Below are 17715 nucleotides of genomic sequence, written 5' to 3'. Positions count from 1 at the left end.
TAAGTTTGACAAATATTTTATGTAGGAACACCAAGTCGAGAAAAGTGAGGAAGGGATAGAAAAGAGGATGAGACGAGGGGAGAGCAATAATTATATACAGGCATATTTCTACACGTATTTTACAGACCGGGAGAATGATCGCCTTATTTGAGATATACATAATTCAATATAAAATTTTGAAAATAAAAATAAAAATCTGATACAGTCATAAACGATCCCGTTCGTCATCTTTTTGAGCATGAACCCCACACAGGCAGTGACAGAAGTGTATTTAAAAGGTGCTTATAGGACTTAAAATGATTGTCTGATGAACACAAAGTAAAAAGAGGATTGCATCTTGTCTTGCGTGGCGGGTCTGAAGCCGTCAGTGTCAACAGAGATGGGGGCGGACGACGAAGATACCAAGACGAGCTGTTTTTATTCCCTCTGACCGACGTTCCTGATGGAAAAATCTTGAACTTAGGTCATTTTCCCTGATTACGAAATCAAAAATAAAAAAGACATGCAATAGTCTAGTAGTCTAGTGTGTCGTGGGGGTATGAAAAGGAGAGGGAGGCGTGGGTCCTTTGAAAGCGCTTCTTAATTAAAAAAAAGACGTGCTTTTATCTCTTTTAATCTTAATATTTTTATATCAATCGGTCCTTTTTTTCATCCGAGATATTTCACAAGTCTTTTTTTTCTTCCTCTCAGGTCCATTTTCCCTGTAAATATTTCTCTTTTGTTTGTTTTTAGGTTATTTTCTTCCTCCGTATCATACATCGCACTCAGAGTCGCTGGATGTGACAGACAGGATGGACGTCCCAGTATCAACTCTCTCTGTCATACTGGAAACGCTGGTGGTGGGACTGGCTGCGGTCGAGGGCGACTCTGCCGAGCTGTGAGGGGTGAGGCCGGCCTCTGATAGGGACCTCATACCGCTCGGTCCTATTGCTTGGTGCTGGAGCCTGGAGAAGAAAAGAGGCGAGTAGGGGAGGGGAAAAAGAAGAGAAAATCAGAGAAATGGCAATTAGACCTGAGAATGTCCCCCTTCCCCTCCTCCTACTGCAAAATAGGGGTTCAAACTCGCCTTTCTTTCCCCCTGCCGGCCCCAGCCATGCATGCATGCTTTTATCAAATAGCCAGCTTCCAGGGGACAAAACACAGCACTATTTAGAATACCAAATGTTGGAATAAATTTAATGGATTCTCCTTTTTGTCCACATAATGAGGAAAAATCGACGCGCAAGTCAGCAGTCTGGGATTTAGTATCATTACAAGAAAACAAGCGTTAATTCCAGGCTGCTGCCTTCTATATATAAATCTCTGATTTAAATCATTTCCATGATTGTTTCATCTTATTTATTTTCTCAGTTTTCTTTCCGCGTTTGTGGCCATTTTACTCGTAACATCAATTGTCCCTCTCAATTGTCCCCCACAGTTGCAAAAGAAAAAACATAATTTGAATGAAATTACTCTTGCGTCCGTTTGTAAAATGTCACTAAGCTTTGTCACAAATGTGTTTTATTTTGATGGACGTGTATAAATGTGTGACGTTGGGAACTCCAATAATCTGAAATGTTTCCTTTCTGTCCACTCATGATAATAACCACCGCGGTGGGATAATATCAGCATGGAAATATATCTATTCATTTAGCTAAAAGATTAGAATGTGCTTCATATGGCTTAGTCCTCTCTGAGCTATTTTCTAATCAATTATAATATTTCAGTGGAATGATACCATACTTGATGTTATGAATACAGCTATGTCTTTAAATAGTTTTTAATACACGGGCTGTTTTTAGTCCAGTAATATCAATAATATCTCCATTATCCTTTCAAATCATCTTTTTTTCCAGCAATGAGAAGAATCACGTATTTTTAGTGATGAACAAATCCTAATAAATGAGGGCAAAGGACTCCACTGTTTTACATTTCTGTGAAAACAGATTTATTCCAGATTTTTATCTAAAATAAAAGTGAATAATTTAAAATTTGCCTAAAGAAATGTTGCCTAATTATTGAATATCTATCATCATAATATTGTTAGATTTTTTTTTTACTATTATAGCCAGATGCATTAGTTGTTTATGCTACAATGGGCTTATCTTGGTATAAATTGTTATGATGTCAACAATTTCAGCGTTTCTTTTATTTATAAAAAATGTCTTTTAGAAAAAAATACAAACAACTCTTTGTAAGAAACTTGACGAATTAAAAGCTAGATATTATTCATTTTAATAATATTTTGGACTTTTTAGATTTACTAGAGGTTGTTTTCTATCAAAATGTAAACTACGTGCTTGAACGTTGTGTAAGAATATTTATTATTATATTATTAATAACAGAGAAGAATTCGGTTGTATTCGGTTCTTGCATAACAGAAATGTGGCCGCTGCCTCTCCTCTCTCTCCCTGACACAGTTGTCTTTTTCTCGGTCAGTAAACAACACGTTTAATAAAATTTCGTCTTTCACTTTGCGCATTTTACACAAACTTTTCTCTTGTTTTGGCCAAAAAGAGCGAAGCACAAACCTGTTTTTGGCCGCCGCTGCTCTGTCTCGTTGCCTTCTGTTTTTAAACCAGTTTCCGACCTGTGTGGGAGTGAGTCCAGTGGCTTGAGCCAGTTCCCTTTTCTTGCTGGGGTTTGGGTATGGGTCCTGAAGGTACCACTCCCGTAGCAGGCTCCGTGTCCGCTCTTTGAAACAGTGCGTCTTCTGCTCACCGTCCCAGATGGTCCGAGGCAGCGGAAACTTCTTCCGCACCCGGTACTTATCGACCGGTCCGAGCGGGCGGCCGCGGAGTTTCTCGGCCTCCTGATAATGCGCTTCCAGCCACATAGCCTGCAGTTTGCCGTGCGATTCCTTGGTGAACTTGTGGTTCTCCAGGATGTGGTAGAGGTCTCTGAAATTCCCCGTGTGGAACGCGACCACGGCCCGGGCGCGCAGGATGGACTCGTGCTTGTTGATCGCCTCGCATGCTCCCGGAGCCACCGGCAGGGACCAGAGGAAGCGGCCCAGCCGTTCGATGTCCCCGGTCTCTTCCAGCGTCTCGCAGACGCTTGCCACCTGCTCCGGGGAGAAGTTGAGGGTCGGTAGCTGAAACATGGACAAGTCTTCTGGAGACCTGGTGGTGGGAGCGCTGTTCGCCAGGAGCAGAGGGCGATCAGCGAAGTTTGGCAGGAAGAAATGGGAGGGATAAAGCTCTAAGGGGGATCTGAAAACCATGGAAATGACCTGAGAGAGAAAGAAAATTACCGAGAAAAGGGAAAACCGAAAAAACACGGCTAGTAAAAAAGATTGAATGATTCAATGGCTATCGCCTAATGACACCAGCCTCATAATATCTCCCCCCTAAATCCGCTGTTGAGTGTAGCATTGAAACATTTTGTTTCCCTTTTCTATTGGTCTTCTTGGTGTCGTTGTAGCGTTGTCATGGCAGCCCTGCCAATCACTGTCAAGCGTGCCAATCATTAGCCAGTACGTAGCGCGAGGCTTTCACCACTTGTGCAACACGCACGGGGGGTTATCAGAGTCTCCAATCTCCACAGCAACCCTCCCACCGCACCGCACCGCATCAGGCGCAAGGCAATGCTCGCCTATCTGCTGAATGGAATGAGCAATTAGAGGGTGGAATATTATTGCGATCTTAACGAGTCTCGTTAAAGCTAAAGAAGATATGTAGACTGGAGATGCTTGGCGGAGTCGGGAGGGAGGGAGGGAGGGAGGGAGGGAGGGAGAGGGGCAGCCGGAGCTTTTTAAAGGGTGACAAATGGACAACCAGTCACGGCGACTCCGGAATACGCGCTCTGAATAGACGCAAATTATCGCTGTACATTTTTGCTTACCACTGTTGTCTTGTGATCAAGTCATCGCTTTTGCTGACAGGTTAAGCGGTTCTGGGGACGTCTGTCTTTTTCATACAAATGTTATCACTCCATTATGACTATGATTATTATTTATTTGATGACTTTTGACACGCACGTAATGTTTGCGGTAGACCGGGGGTCAGATCTGTACACAGGTCTAATCGTATTCATCTTTTGTGGACTTGGGTTGGACTTGCTGTGTGTCCGGGTGTGATGCAGTGTGGTGCCGCTCCCCCCCTCTGCCGTCGCCGGCCCTAACTCACAGACCCCCGGCGCAGCCCTGGCGCCCTGCCCGCTGCCTTAGTTCCAACATTATTTAGGGTTCCAAATGAACATCGATGCGCAGCGTTGTACTGATTAAACAAAGCTAAGTGCGTTTTAGCTTTTAAACTACTTTGCCATGCCGTCGCCCTCTTAATGTCGCCAGTTTAGCTCGGTTTTTTTTTTATACTAATACCCTCCAATTACTACCATTAGTTGTGGAATTGCAATTAAATGGCAACACAAAGCTTCTTGGGGACATAAAAGCCATGTTTTTATGTTTGATTTAGGGTAAGGACGTGATCAATGTCCTCGTCCAGTCACACGGTTCGGCTTACACCAGTAGCCGTGGCGGTGTGATTTTCATGTTTATGGCTAAGGCGGCTTCATATTTAGACAGGGCTTACAGGGTGTTAAAATAGTGTGAGTCCGCTCCAACAGAACAGGGCTCACATTATGAAAGGGCCGTGCACGGCGCAGCATCTAGACTCGGCTTAATCCGTCCTCAATAAAGCTGACATAATGATCCTAAGCTGCCTTTCTACCAAATCATACAGGAATTCAAAACTTTTCCTTCTCGCTCTCTCAGATTTTTGACATTCTCCGGGACTGGGACAGACCACCGACTTCCAGCTTGGAGGGAGAACCAGACCAGCTTAACATTTCACCTCCATCTTCTGAATCACTAAACCTGTGAGGTGGTGTGATGATTATTCCGATATTATTTCTTTGCATTCAGGTGAGTTTCCGTCTGTGGGTGAGATTGAAGAGTTTGTGATAATCCATTTACTGGATCAGACTTTGGGTCTTTTTCTATATGTTGCGTGCGTGCGCGCATGTGTGGGAGAAGGCTGTGTGGGATCAAACCTGTCCGCTGCACTGCTATACGAACACCAAGAGGACTAATTCCAAGTGGCACTTGAATTGGTCCCGGTGGAAAGCTCTGTGGACTGGAAGTAAAGGCTGGTATTTTCACGCTGGTGTTAAAACTAACCCCCCTCCCTCTCCCACTCTCTCCTCTCTCTCTTTCTCATGTACTTTCGGCCCCAACGTGAGTGCATTCCTGGCACTGCTGCTCCGGCTATGCAAAGCCTTACCTGTCCGGGCTCCCGGAGCACCAATTTGGGTGATAACCATTGGAAGCGAGGCTGCAGGTCTTATCTAGCATTATGTGCTGTGAGCAGCCTTGTTTGGGAGGTTTGCCCTCGCAGGCAACTCGGAAATCATCCCTAGAAAAGACTAGAGGTGAAATGTAAAACCTGAATGGGGATTGAAGGAAAAGCCACTGGTAATTCACATTCTTAAACACGCCTTTTGTTTACGTTAAGCATGTAATTAACACCCCCCCTAAAAGTTTATTCACCTGCCCTGATTGTGTGTTTATCCGTAGGCTTGCTAAATGTTCCGAGCAGCGGGGGACGGCAGCTCTGAATGCACAGCGCGCATTTAGGCTCTTCTCCGTTTACTTACGCCTTAAACCTCCAAATGCTCGACAACACAAACACAATTCTGCAGGCTGAATCACATAACGGGGCGTCGAGGGAATCACCTCGCCTAAACAGCGATGCTGGAGGACTGTGAGAAACTTTTGCAACGCATTTGAAAACTTTTTTACCAATGAATAATTTCTCTGCCAGAGTAACGCGCCCGCGTTTGTTTGCTCTGAATATTCTCCGAAACGCGCACTGGAAATTATGAATGAGGCACCGGCTGATGTGTTGCTTTCTAAATTACTACATTAGTAACTCCTGTTCCAATAAGGGCAGCAAATAAACAAAGCAGATGCTACGTCATGTGGAGTGAGAGAGAGAAGGGACCCCTGATGACAGAAAGAAATAAAAAGGTGTTGACTATTGTCAGAAAGTGAAAGCAGGCGCGGAATCAAGGCTTGTTGTGCTTGAATGTCCGTATTATTTATTTAATTTTGCTCCCTCGTTGACCTCGGTCTGACTGAGGCTGTCTAGTGAAAAGCAGCACACCCCCCTGACAAACCCAGGAGCGACTCATGTGGCTGCTGCTCCATCCTGAATTCGTCTCAACAATACACAGGACCAGACACCGGAATAATCACAGGTACGTACCCAGAAAATAACCAGCTTTACTCCGTTTTCTTTTTCCCCCCGTGCACCTTCAAACATCGACAAGTTTAAAAATCTATATTATTCACTTTGAAATTCCAGTACGGTTTGAATAAATCTGTAGACAGTGCAGAGAAGTGTCCCTTCTGCTCTCTTTTCTCTCTGTTCTCCTCTTCGTCCTGCAGGGATCAGCGCGGTCACCATTCCGAGCCTGCAGGACTGGACCGACACTCTCATTTCTTTGCCAGGTTAAACCCTTTTTTCTGTAGATTTCTGTAGCAGTCGCGGCTTTTGGTATCTCTTTTCTTTGCAAAACGGCTCTCCTCGATCGCTATCTACAACATTTCTCAGATTATTGTCAGTAGAGTTTCAGCATTCGAAATGATCGTTCACCTCCTCGCATTTTACGTTACGCTATTTCCGTTTTTAAAAAAAATCTCAAACGAACGCAACAAACAGCCTGTGTGTCTGTGAAGAGTAGATGTGTGATGCTGTCGGGACGGGGCGCACTATCCTCTCCGTCCCACGGTCTCCACACGGACTCTGCCTCCACACTGCAAAAAATATCCAGAAAGCCTCGACGCTTCACGGAGTTTTGACATCCATTCTTATGCGGCTTGACAATCCTTGACCTTGACACAGGAGAGAACCCCAATGTAACATTTTTATCACACTATAAGTTGTTTCTGGGTCTAAATATCTTCGCCTATTCATTACTCAGAAATAGCATCAAGAATTTCTTTACCCTGAAAGATTTCTGCCTAATTCTTCCAGTGCGTAAAGAATGGCATCACTTCATTGCCACGTTAAACGGAACACAGTAAACACACAATTCAATAAATATTTTTACAGTGCACTCTCTCTTGCTCTGCGGAAAGAAAGGCGTTTTCCGCTGTTGAAGAAATATTTTTATATTTCTCATTTTAAATATTTTGATGCGTGAAACGCATTTGACTGTAATTCAAAACACTTAAGCCGGGTAAAATATATTAATCTGTCATTTAGGTGCATTAACCAATCCTCGTGTAGAAGTTTTTTTTTTTTTTTAAACATACCAATTTTGCTTTGAATGTTAAGAAGCAGATGGGGCAGACATGAGCAAAATAACATTTTAAATTAATGCCGATTTAAATCTCCACTTGGCGCCAACTGTAAAAGTAAAATAGTAAAGCTTTTTCATTTTTCCTCTCCCCCTCTCTCTGTCCCCCCTCTCTCCAGCTCTTCCCCTTTCTCCCCTTTTCTATTATTGTTTTTATTGTGTGGTCTCATTAGGGACACTTCCTGGCAGGGCTCGGAGCTTGTATCGGAGCTGTCCAATCAGTGTATTTACACGGGTTGTTAGCGACAGTTAATGAGGGCTCCTCCCCGGGCCGGTAAAGAAAGGCGCCTCAACATTAAGATTTACCTTGTGTCAACTCGTTACTTCTAATGAACCTCCATGCAAAAGCCTTCTCCTACTCAATGGAGCCGTGCGTCCGGATCCTGTGTGTGAGAGCTGGAAGAGTGGAGCTGCGAGTCGGCTGCCCGCTCCTCCTTTTCTTTTGCGCACCCACGGAGAGCTGCTTTTTCTCCGCGGGTCTGGACTCCGTGATGCAAGAGCTCACGCACGCGGGCGTGCACGCGCGTGTACGAAGTCTCAATCAAATGGAGTGGGAAATGCATTTCAATAAGTATACATATATTATTCGGTGCTACTGCAAAACAGCACATTCACTCCCGCGGGTAAAATATTGCATTTTGTCTGATTTAAAGTTTGTCGAAATCACAGTCAGGATGCGTCACGTATTGCTTGGTGAATGATGTCATGTCAGCTTATTGCCTCTGCGGATCTAAGTTCATTTAGAACCACCCTCCATCCCCCTCTACGGCAGTGATCGGGCTCCGACCCCTCAGTCCACCTCTCGTTTGGCCCCCAGTGTGGATTGTTGAGCCGCATCAGCAACACATCACTGCGCCTCAATGCAGGTACTAACTGAAGGAGTTGGCGGTTCCCTGAAGTGGATTCCAGTCTGACTCTTCTTACCCACAGAGACACCACTTAGAAATCAATTAGGCCCAGTCGGTGTGTCCCTCGCCGCTACGCGGTCATAAATTAAATAAACTGGTGTTCTTCCTCCAAATTTCGGAACGCGAATGCATAAAGTCCCGCATTTATGCAATTCCAATGTGTAGAACAGATTGTAAACATTCGTTTACCCCTCTGAGGTCAGACAGGTGTATTTTGGAGCCACAACTTCCACCTACAGAGTTTATGGTGGAATTAGTTTAAACGCTTAATTGTAAAACGCTTCCTGGACCAAACACACCTCATGTCACTAAGTGGCCACACCTGTACGTCAAAAAACGCTAGGTGATGAAGATACTTTGATAATTCGTGTGGCTCCATTGTGTCTGGCATAAAAGTTGCAGCTGAGTGACGGGGAGCAGCGGTGCTGGAGGAGGTCGTGTGACGCGAGTTCACTCTTCCAGGTAGATGGACTGATGTGGGAGAATATCAGATGCATCGCCCCAAGCTTTGCATGTTATTTTTATCTTTCTTTTCTCTTTTTAATAATGGTTAAAGAGAAAACCATCCCCGTCGGCTCACGTTTATTTCTTCGTGTAAGCGTGCACCTGAGAGGCGCGCACAAGCCTATAGACTTGATACGACGACCAAAGTTACGTCAGCAGGAACGATGTCAGAACTTCTCTTGGAAAGAAAACAATGTTTTGGACTTGACTGTCAGTGCTGATTACGCGCTCCGGCACATCGATGCAGATAGGAGCCGTGGAGATGGTCCTTAAGCCGGGGTGTCACAGGAGCTGACAAGATGTAATTAGTATGGCTGACATATCGCTCTCAAAGCCACTAATGTGCGAGATATGGATAATAACAAGCAGCGAACTCACCGCCTGGATCACTCAACTCTTTGGCCACGCACTCCCTGAACCCTGACCTGTGCATATGTTCAGGGTTGGCCTTTCCCGTTCTAACATTTAAGTGAGGAAACAGACTCATTTCTAAGATGCAATTTAGTAAAGAACGAAGTCTCTGAATGATGACACAAGACAGAGACCATCGTACGTGAAGACAGTGTTTATTATCGGGCATATGTCTTCTGTGGTTGTTTTTCAAGCGTAAAGGTTCAGTTCTTTAAAGTCGTAGTTGCATTTTAGTTTCTTACGTTAACCATCACTCCCGTGAAATACTTCAATTTTCCAAATAAACCCCGAACTAATAAAAACTTTCAGGAGCATTTTTTTTAAAATGGCGAAAATACAGAGCGATTCTATTAATGCTGTTGTAATGTTGTTTTGATTATTTACATTGGCCATAATGAGTAGAAGCTCCACAATGACACCCTTAGCAAACACAACCCGCCCTTGCCCCCCCATCACTCCACTTACCGTTGATTGACCAGAGGCCAAAGATGTTGTCAGAAATAGAGCTGCACTGATTTTTTTGAATTTTTTGAATTTCTTTCTTTTTTTCTTTTTTTTTTGCTTAAACACACAAAACAATAATCTTCACATCTCGTCTAAATAATTAGGGGCGGGTTAATGCGGATTTTAAGAAGTTAAGAAAAAAAAAACAGGAACTAAAAAGAGTCCCAGAACATCACGTTAACTGGTTTTAATCTGCTACAAACCACAAACGAATAATCTAAAAGCCCTAAGAAAAAAAAATCCCGCTTTCTCAAGTCATCCCTAAAATTTACAAAAACATTTCTTCATGTTCCAATTCAGATGGATAAAGTAATAAAATACCTTTTTCTAACGCTTAAACAGTTACGACCCTCCTCTGTTTACGTAATTTCAGGTGGACTCAGGAGACTGGGCAGCCAATCAGAGGTGAGCGGCAGCTAACGGCTCTGTAACTTCAGTTTACAGGATAATAACAGAGTGATGTGACGACCGAGGAACCGGTTACTCACGGGTGAGCAGCACCCGTCCGATCCGATTTATGTCACACATCTCGGCATGGCTGGCCAGATCAATAGCGGACGTCTGGGAGAGCAGGGAGGAGGGGCGCGGGTGAGCCGAGCTGCAGGTGCAAAAAGACAAGCGCAACAAGTAGCTATTTTGATTAATACTATTAGTCATAATAACAATAATGATGATAACAACAACAATGTCACCTTTTAATATGTTTAAATAAAACTGCCGCTTTAACTGAAAGGCTATATTTCTTTATAAATCAATAAAATAAAATGAATTTAAACCAAGAAGAAAATTTTTAACCGACTCTATGTATTTCAACAGTTATCCCTTTAAGTAAGCTGCATTACAAGGTTGCAATTGCATAGGTTGTTACACACACACACACACACACACACACACACACACACACACACACACACGCACACACACACACACACACACGCACACATTTCTATACAGAGCTCGCACTCACGCACGCATCTAAAACCAGTGAAGCCGGTATGTGACTTGCCAGAACACACAAACATAAGAAGAACCCTGCTTGGATCAGCTGAAGTCTCCATATCAGGCGAAAACCAAACAGCACACCTCATAGACTGCATCCATCCATAAGAAGCCCTGACACGTCCCCGCTCTCTTATTGTAATTTTCATTCATTATTCAGGCCTCATTTATTAGCTGTGGATGGCAGATGTCAGAGCGTGATAGAGATGTTTATGTTTGACTGATTTAAAGCGCCATTATCCACCCGCTTATCAAACATTCATGTGTGGCAGCTGTAGCCGTGGACATGTCCTCCGTCCTGTCTCCTGTGGCAGCTTCATTAGGATTCTTTACGCAGCAGCGACCCTTTTCCCCTCAGTTATTCTCTAATTTCTAACCTTTAAGAAGCCTCTTGGCCCCAGCACAGAGATGGGAAGCAAATAAACAAATGTGCTTCTTAAAAAGGTTTAAAAACACAAGATATTACCTAAAGTGACACAAATTTGCGAATATTAATCTCATGTTTTCTTGGACTGTCGATTTAACTGAGCGACTTAATCACAACAGTGATTTCGGCATGCGGAATCAACATATTATTTTTAATATATTGTGTTTTTGTTGATAATACTGATTTAGAACTTTCTAAAATTGGTCGAATATGAAATAAATTGGTATCACATTACTGTCGGCCTGGTTGTTATTCACCATTATTGGTGGGAGATCGATTCATTTTTTTTAAATTTAACGACAATAAAGGGTTGGAGGGTCTCCCCGGTTATCACTAACATTAATAATAGACTATATGTCCATTTAATATGATAAAGGAAAGCAGCCTTATTGTCGTAGACCTATCATATTTTTATCTCCCCCTTTGTGTCTGACCCGACTGTGCAGCTCGATGCACGTTTGCGTGCACAGTTCGTGCGCCCAGTGCCGTACAGAGGTAATGGGAAGTCGTCGGAAGGTAAGGTCTCGGGTTCACGGCGGGGTTAAGGAGCCCCGTGCTCGGCTCCTGTTTGCCCCTCCACCCCCGCCTCCCCTCTTCCTTCCTACAGGAGGATGTGTCCTCGGTGCCACAGCGGCCTCACTTAGCAACAAGCCCGCAAACGCGCACAACCTGTTTGTTTTTCTGCGTTTATGAGACCTTCCCCGACAGGACGCAGCAGCATCACCACGTCAACCGGTGCTGCCAGTTTAGCGCTTTCCATCCCACCTCGGCTCCTGCACAATTCTTTTGTTTACAGCCTCCATGAGGAGAAGTTCTGCTGCCTGTTTATACCTTCACCGGAAGACCGAGCAGTCAGCACAATCACGCAGCTCTTCGGCAATTCTTTTCCAACGTTCTATTTCTGAAAATGAAAAAAAAAGCGGTTCAGTCTAAATCATTATCACGAGCGTGGTTCAGAAATAACTATCAAATTGTCTTTTTCAAGCTCCACTTGTGATTTCTAACTCTGCTGTGTGATCTTATAAGAGTTTTTATTTAAAAAAAAAAAAAAAAAAAAAAGCCCAGTTCTGCCCTTTGGCATCTTGTGGCTGGATGAATAGATTGTTTAAAAGACAAGTTGTCATGTCAATCCTGGAAAGGAAATATATGTTCTTTTATAACTCGAGCTTATTAATGTTATCTAACTAAGGATAACTGTCTGCAGGTTAGGTGGGTTATTCACTTGTTAATTGCTGCTGCATCATTGTTCCTCCTCTGAGAATTCCATTATGGAAATTTCATGTCTATCATGTACTGCTGAAGATTCCTTTAAGAAACCAAATTATAGGGTGGACGTCAAAAGACAATTTCTATTTGATTAGTGAGTGTCTGATATAAAGTTCACATAGACCTATATAAAGTTGCAGTTTGGCAGATTAAATGAAAATGTCTCCATATCAGTTAACTTCACTGTACTTACAATTAAACAATAAAATGATTTTGAAGCCATTTTGGTGTCACTTTTGCTTGATTAAATAGCTAAAAAGGTTCATTAACACCTGAAATCATTTAACATATAAACTTTATTATTTTAAAGAGACATTATCTGCAAATTTTGTGAAAATATTTTTTTTGAATATTTTGTATTTTTTTTAAATGCAATAACAGGTAGTTTCCTAATTAATCTTTGGAGACATTTGTGTAAAGAAATGACATGGTGTGGAAAAATAAATTTAAAGTCAAATAAAAAACCAAAAATCTAATTAAAGGAAGCTGCAGTTTAGAACTGGCTTGGTTGTTGTATGTCTTCATCTCTTCCTTTAGATTTAATGTCCATGTAAAATATCCCTGAGAGCGAGAAAGCGAGAGAGAGAGAGAGGGAGAGAGAGATATTTGGTGCTTTGCCTATCTCCTTTTCACCATGTTGCCCCTGAGACTAAGACCACCACAGAGGAGAGCAGCTTGGCTCTGTGTACTCTGAAAACCTCACTTCCCCTTCAATTAGACCGACAGGTAGATGGCTGGGTGTTACATTAAATCCCTTCCCCATGTGTCTCCTCTAACAGGGGGCTCCACTTTTCTTCCAGTTTCCCCTCTCTTTATTCCACCCCCTCACCTTTAGACGTGACAGAAGGGTTTTGGCTGGAAGTAGCAGTGTAAAACTATGATCTAATAGTGAAATTTTCAGTGGTTTATTCACTCTTCAGAGGGAGAGTTGTGCTATAAATCGGCTTGACTGGTCAAGAGCGCCACAGAAAGGTCTCCGTTATGTCTCTCTTCACCCTGACCCCAGGTTGGCTCCCTCTAAGCACCACTTCACCCTGAAGCCCATATTCTGAGGCAGAGCAGAGCGTGTTTTGATTTCTTGTGTTTGTGTGTGTGTCTCTGTGTGTGTGGGGGTGTGTGTGTGTCAGAGAGAGATGAGAAAGGATGATGGTCAAGCTTGGCCTACTGACTCAACCACAGAGAAAACTGTGCAGATACGGGAATGAAGCCATCACACACACACACACACACACACACACACACACACACACACACACACACCAGCCTCTTCCCATCAGTCTTTTGTTATGCTTGCCAGTGATGATGATCTCATCACATAGCTGGACGAGGCCTCGCCAGTCAGCCAGTCAGTTAGCTTGGCAGGCAGACGGGCAGCCAGCCAATATACCCATCACTCATCCAGCCAGTCAGCAGAAGTAGTAACGAATTATCAAAACATTTATTCAGAGGGTTTGGGAGGCAGCTAGCTGTCAAATAAAAATAGATCTTTAGCTGAGCACTCCGAGGTAGCCTAATTGTATTTGAGTTAAATTTATACTTATCTTACTTATGTCTCCCTCTTCTGGGAATCACAGCAATTACGCAGCACTGGCGAGCTCGTGAAGCACCAAGCTGAGGCCAGGAAGACTTTTCCTCTGCCATTCAGTTCCTCCAGTATTTGCCTTCAGTTTTCCCATTTTTAGAGTCCATATTCTGATTAGCCCGATTTGCCCTAACGAAGGTTTTTACGGCGGCAGGTAGCTACAGCTCGTTCAGATTTCTGCCACAGGCCTTGTGATGTTTCTCCAAAATAACACATGTCAATGAAAATGAATAATTTACTCTGCAATGGCTTTTTATTTCAATTTCTTTGGAAGCATTTGTAGAAAAACAGGATTTTTTTTATAAAGATATGAAGTGATGAACATCCCCTTCATGTAAAACACAACTAAAACACAACTGGAGGGAAAGTGATGCTTTATGATACTGATTATACACTTGACCTTTTCTGGGGAAAATCAAGAATTATTGCATTAAAATGTTTTTAAAAAACATTTATTGTCTTAGCTTCATTATGTCAATACACAATAATGTTCCAATTTGTTTCTAGCATTTCAACACTTGTTTAAGCTGTAAAACAAACTTCCAAAGTGTGACTTTAAAACATTACAATCAGCTTTTCAATCAATTTGTAATGGTGAAGACTCTGATTAGATTTTAGTCGCTACATCAGCACAATTTCAAGCTTTATTGTCAGCCAGGGTTGGAACATTCAGGCCCAGACAAGATCCCGAGCAGCTCCTCCCTTTCATTTCCAGCAGGTTTAGCCTCATGGATGCTGCTGATCTCCCCAAAGACGCTCTGAGCTGCACATGCAGTGGCAGGAAAACGACTGCTTTTCCCAAAACTGTGCACATGAAACCTACATAACTGAACAGGAGCCCTCATATTCCACAGTCCTACTCTCTGTTAGCGGGCAGAAATCTTTTTCCCTGGAAGGAGTGAGAAGAATGAAGATGAGGCTTAAAATAATAATAAAATAGCTCCTGTTTTCTAAGGAACATCATCATCCTGATTTTATTAATGACTCAATGATGTTTTTATGAGCCAGGATAGTTTATATGAAACACGTTTGCAGCAAATAGACGACTGGAGGAGGTTTTGTAAGCTGTGACAAATATAGGTTTGGAGACGGGCAAGTTAGAAATGGAACACTGCTTGCTTTTGTAAAAAGATGGAAAGAACGTCTGTCAGCTTTCACAGGCAGATCTTTAACATTTCAAACGTACATCCTGAAAAACAAAAGGCTTTCTTACCATTTTACATTCAAAGCCACCTGATAAGTGTGTATCAGCGGTTGGCAGACGACGAGTTGACATTCATTCTCTGACAGACATTCCCAATTTAATACAAAAGAAAAAAAAATGCTGCCGTGAACACATCACAGAAACCTGAGAACTAGAATCCTCAGGTTGATTCAATTGTCCACTACCTGCATAATTGAGTTCGGCGCCCCTTCGGCTTTCCCACAACTGCACTTGGAGAAAGAACAATCAAGGAGAACATTTAAAAAATGTGGATTAATGAATTCATTGTGTTAATAAAATAGAGTCTGGTGTTGATATGCAAGTAGCGCCTTACTAAGTATGAACAAAACACAGTACCAGGTTGCAATATTTTAAGAACAACTGTATCCGTTGTTGTTCTAATCCTAAATGAAATATGTATTCAGTAAAAGGATTAGGGCTTCCAGTGTCATAAAAGAAACCACTTACCAGCACCAAAGGTAATTTGTAACCTTAGCAACAGCTTGTGGAAATGAATGGGGGATTAGGATTGGCTGCAGCCAACATCCTCACTTAAAACAACCTACACACATGCATGCTAGAGTCTTTGTCCAGGCTAAATTGGAAAGGAAAACGGGCAATGTTCATACAAAACATGTAAGTTTAAATGTGTATTTGGCTGCGAACAAGTAAAAAATGTAGGCGCAGGGGGAAAAAAACAAACAAGCTGCAGAAGTTTAAAGGACATGCAGGTGCAGAGCAGATACACAGATGTGGTGATAGGTTCAACAAGGTGTGAGAAAGAGAAGCAGAGCAGGAGAGGGATTATTCTCTAATAGCCACTTCTGTCTAGGTGCACGTTGTTGGAGACATCTCAAATAACCAATGGCCTAATCATGCGGAAATGACTATGGCCCAACCTTGTTCTCTTTCACTCTGCCTTAATCCCACCATCATCTTGTTTGTGCATTTGTTTGTCACTCCACGTGACTCATCATTCCCCTTATCTGACCGCATACCATCTTACTTTCTGTCACTCCCTCCGTGAGTCTGGGGAAGCTATTACAGCGATGGCAAATGGCTTCTCGGGTGACATTTGGTGACATTCAAGGAAGTGCATTTATCAGTGTACTACAGTTCACCTTCGTGAATGAAATCCATTTGTGTTGCCAAGATGGCCTGTTGCCCCCCTCCCTCTCTCTCGCTCTCTCTCTCTCTCTGGATGCCCAGTGTACAGGGAAATGGCAAGGTGGTGCACAGCTTTGTGGCTACTCTCAAATGTCACGCTGAAGAAAAAATCTTTAATGGGCTAAGTGTAGCCTTTCCAGCCTTAACTTGTCAGGTAATCAGAAATATCTCTCCCTCACACACTCACTCCCGCTCTGTCTCTCTTGTCAACCACCTTTTCTTCATTCCTCCACTCCCCAGGGCCATTACACCCTGCTAATTACCTGTTATAACAATCACAGTGAGGGACGGAATGAAAATAGGTGACTGCGATTTAGTAGGGGCGTATATGTTACGCTCCTCCTCATCGATTCCTTTCAGACAAGCTGCATATCTTTAGCCTTTAAAAGATTTTTTTAAAAAGATTAAACAGGACCCCAGGGCCCTGGAGACCCCTGGAATATGACACGTCTTTTTATACCTGGGTGATTTCTGTGTAACAGAAGTGATTCCTTTCTCCGCAGTTGCAGGTACTAATGTTGACCTGGCACATTATCAGTATTTCTCTCAGGATGGTTTCCACTGTAACACCACCCTTGATTACATATACCCATTTTGCTTAAGGCTGCATTTGATTTTAATTAATTCTGTAATTCCCCATTTTAAATGTCACTTCTGGGGGGTTTTCCCAATTTTTGATGGACTTAAATCATACTGTTGAGAAGTAAATAAGCTATTAAGTCAGGGATTTTTTTGACTGTTGTGATGGGTCCAGGAAGTAAACTCACTCCAACCTTCTGTTAATATTCTTACTTGTATTGGTTGTGTACACTAGCGACTATATTTTTTTTTAGTTGAAATCTAATTGAGTTATTTTTTGCGAAATGATCATCCGACCTATTATTTGAACATGACATCCTTTGGAAGATGCATTTCTGGCTTAAACTGCCATTTCTCAGTTCAACAATTGCAGGTCTTTGTTATGTGCACCTGAAGAGCACACTGGAAAACACTTGTGAACAATGAAATAACAACGTGACAAAAGCAGCATTGGCAAGAAATGAAAAGCCTCTTAAGTTATTTCCGGTCCTCTGCTGATTTTTCTAATCTTTGTTTAACAGCCTTTGAAGGCAGTTAAGTTAGTGCAGCATGAAGAGATGGAGCAAATATTAAGGATAAAATTCCTTTTTGGATAAAGGATGCCTTAATTCCTTAAAAATAAGCTAAATAAACTGAAGCCAAACATAGCATTTACTTAAACAAATGGATAAAATGTTATTGTTTTGTTCTGGTGGAGGTGTTCTGCTGAGATTTTACATACTGTGATGGAGGCAACCAGAATAACTTCTTTTGTGCAATATTCTTATTTTGCTCCTGGGTTTGCGCTTGTATGCGAACACAGTGTTTACACGCATTGTGATTAAAATGCTAATGTGTGGAGAGGTACTTTGTGCGCCACAATAGCCCGAGTCAGTGTGGTGAA

General features: G+C 42.6%; 1 protein-coding gene and 1 long non-coding RNA gene across 2 annotated transcripts; one reads left to right on the top strand and one right to left on the bottom strand.

Moving 5' to 3' along the window:
• six3a (SIX homeobox 3a) lies at nt 1-3735 on the bottom strand. The gene is made up of 2 exons (XM_057047639.1): nt 2511-3735; nt 1-944 (listed from the first exon to the last, which is right to left on the bottom strand). Exons 1-2 carry the CDS (start codon nt 3200-3202, stop codon nt 752-754), a joined length of 885 nt encoding a protein of 294 aa, XP_056903619.1. The 5' UTR covers nt 3203-3735; the 3' UTR covers nt 1-751.
• On the top strand, nt 3723-12522 carry LOC130533900 (uncharacterized). The gene is made up of 2 exons (XR_008952707.1): nt 3723-5392; nt 5495-12522. It is a non-coding gene; the product is annotated as an uncharacterized LOC130533900 (long non-coding RNA).
• Nucleotides 12523-17715: the final 5193 nt, after the last annotated feature.

The sequence above is a fragment of the Takifugu flavidus genome, chromosome 11 (genome assembly GCF_003711565.1).
Source record: "Takifugu flavidus isolate HTHZ2018 chromosome 11, ASM371156v2, whole genome shotgun sequence".
Taxonomy (NCBI): domain Eukaryota; kingdom Metazoa; phylum Chordata; class Actinopteri; order Tetraodontiformes; family Tetraodontidae; genus Takifugu; species Takifugu flavidus.
This window is presented reverse-complemented; position numbering and strand designations above follow the sequence as displayed.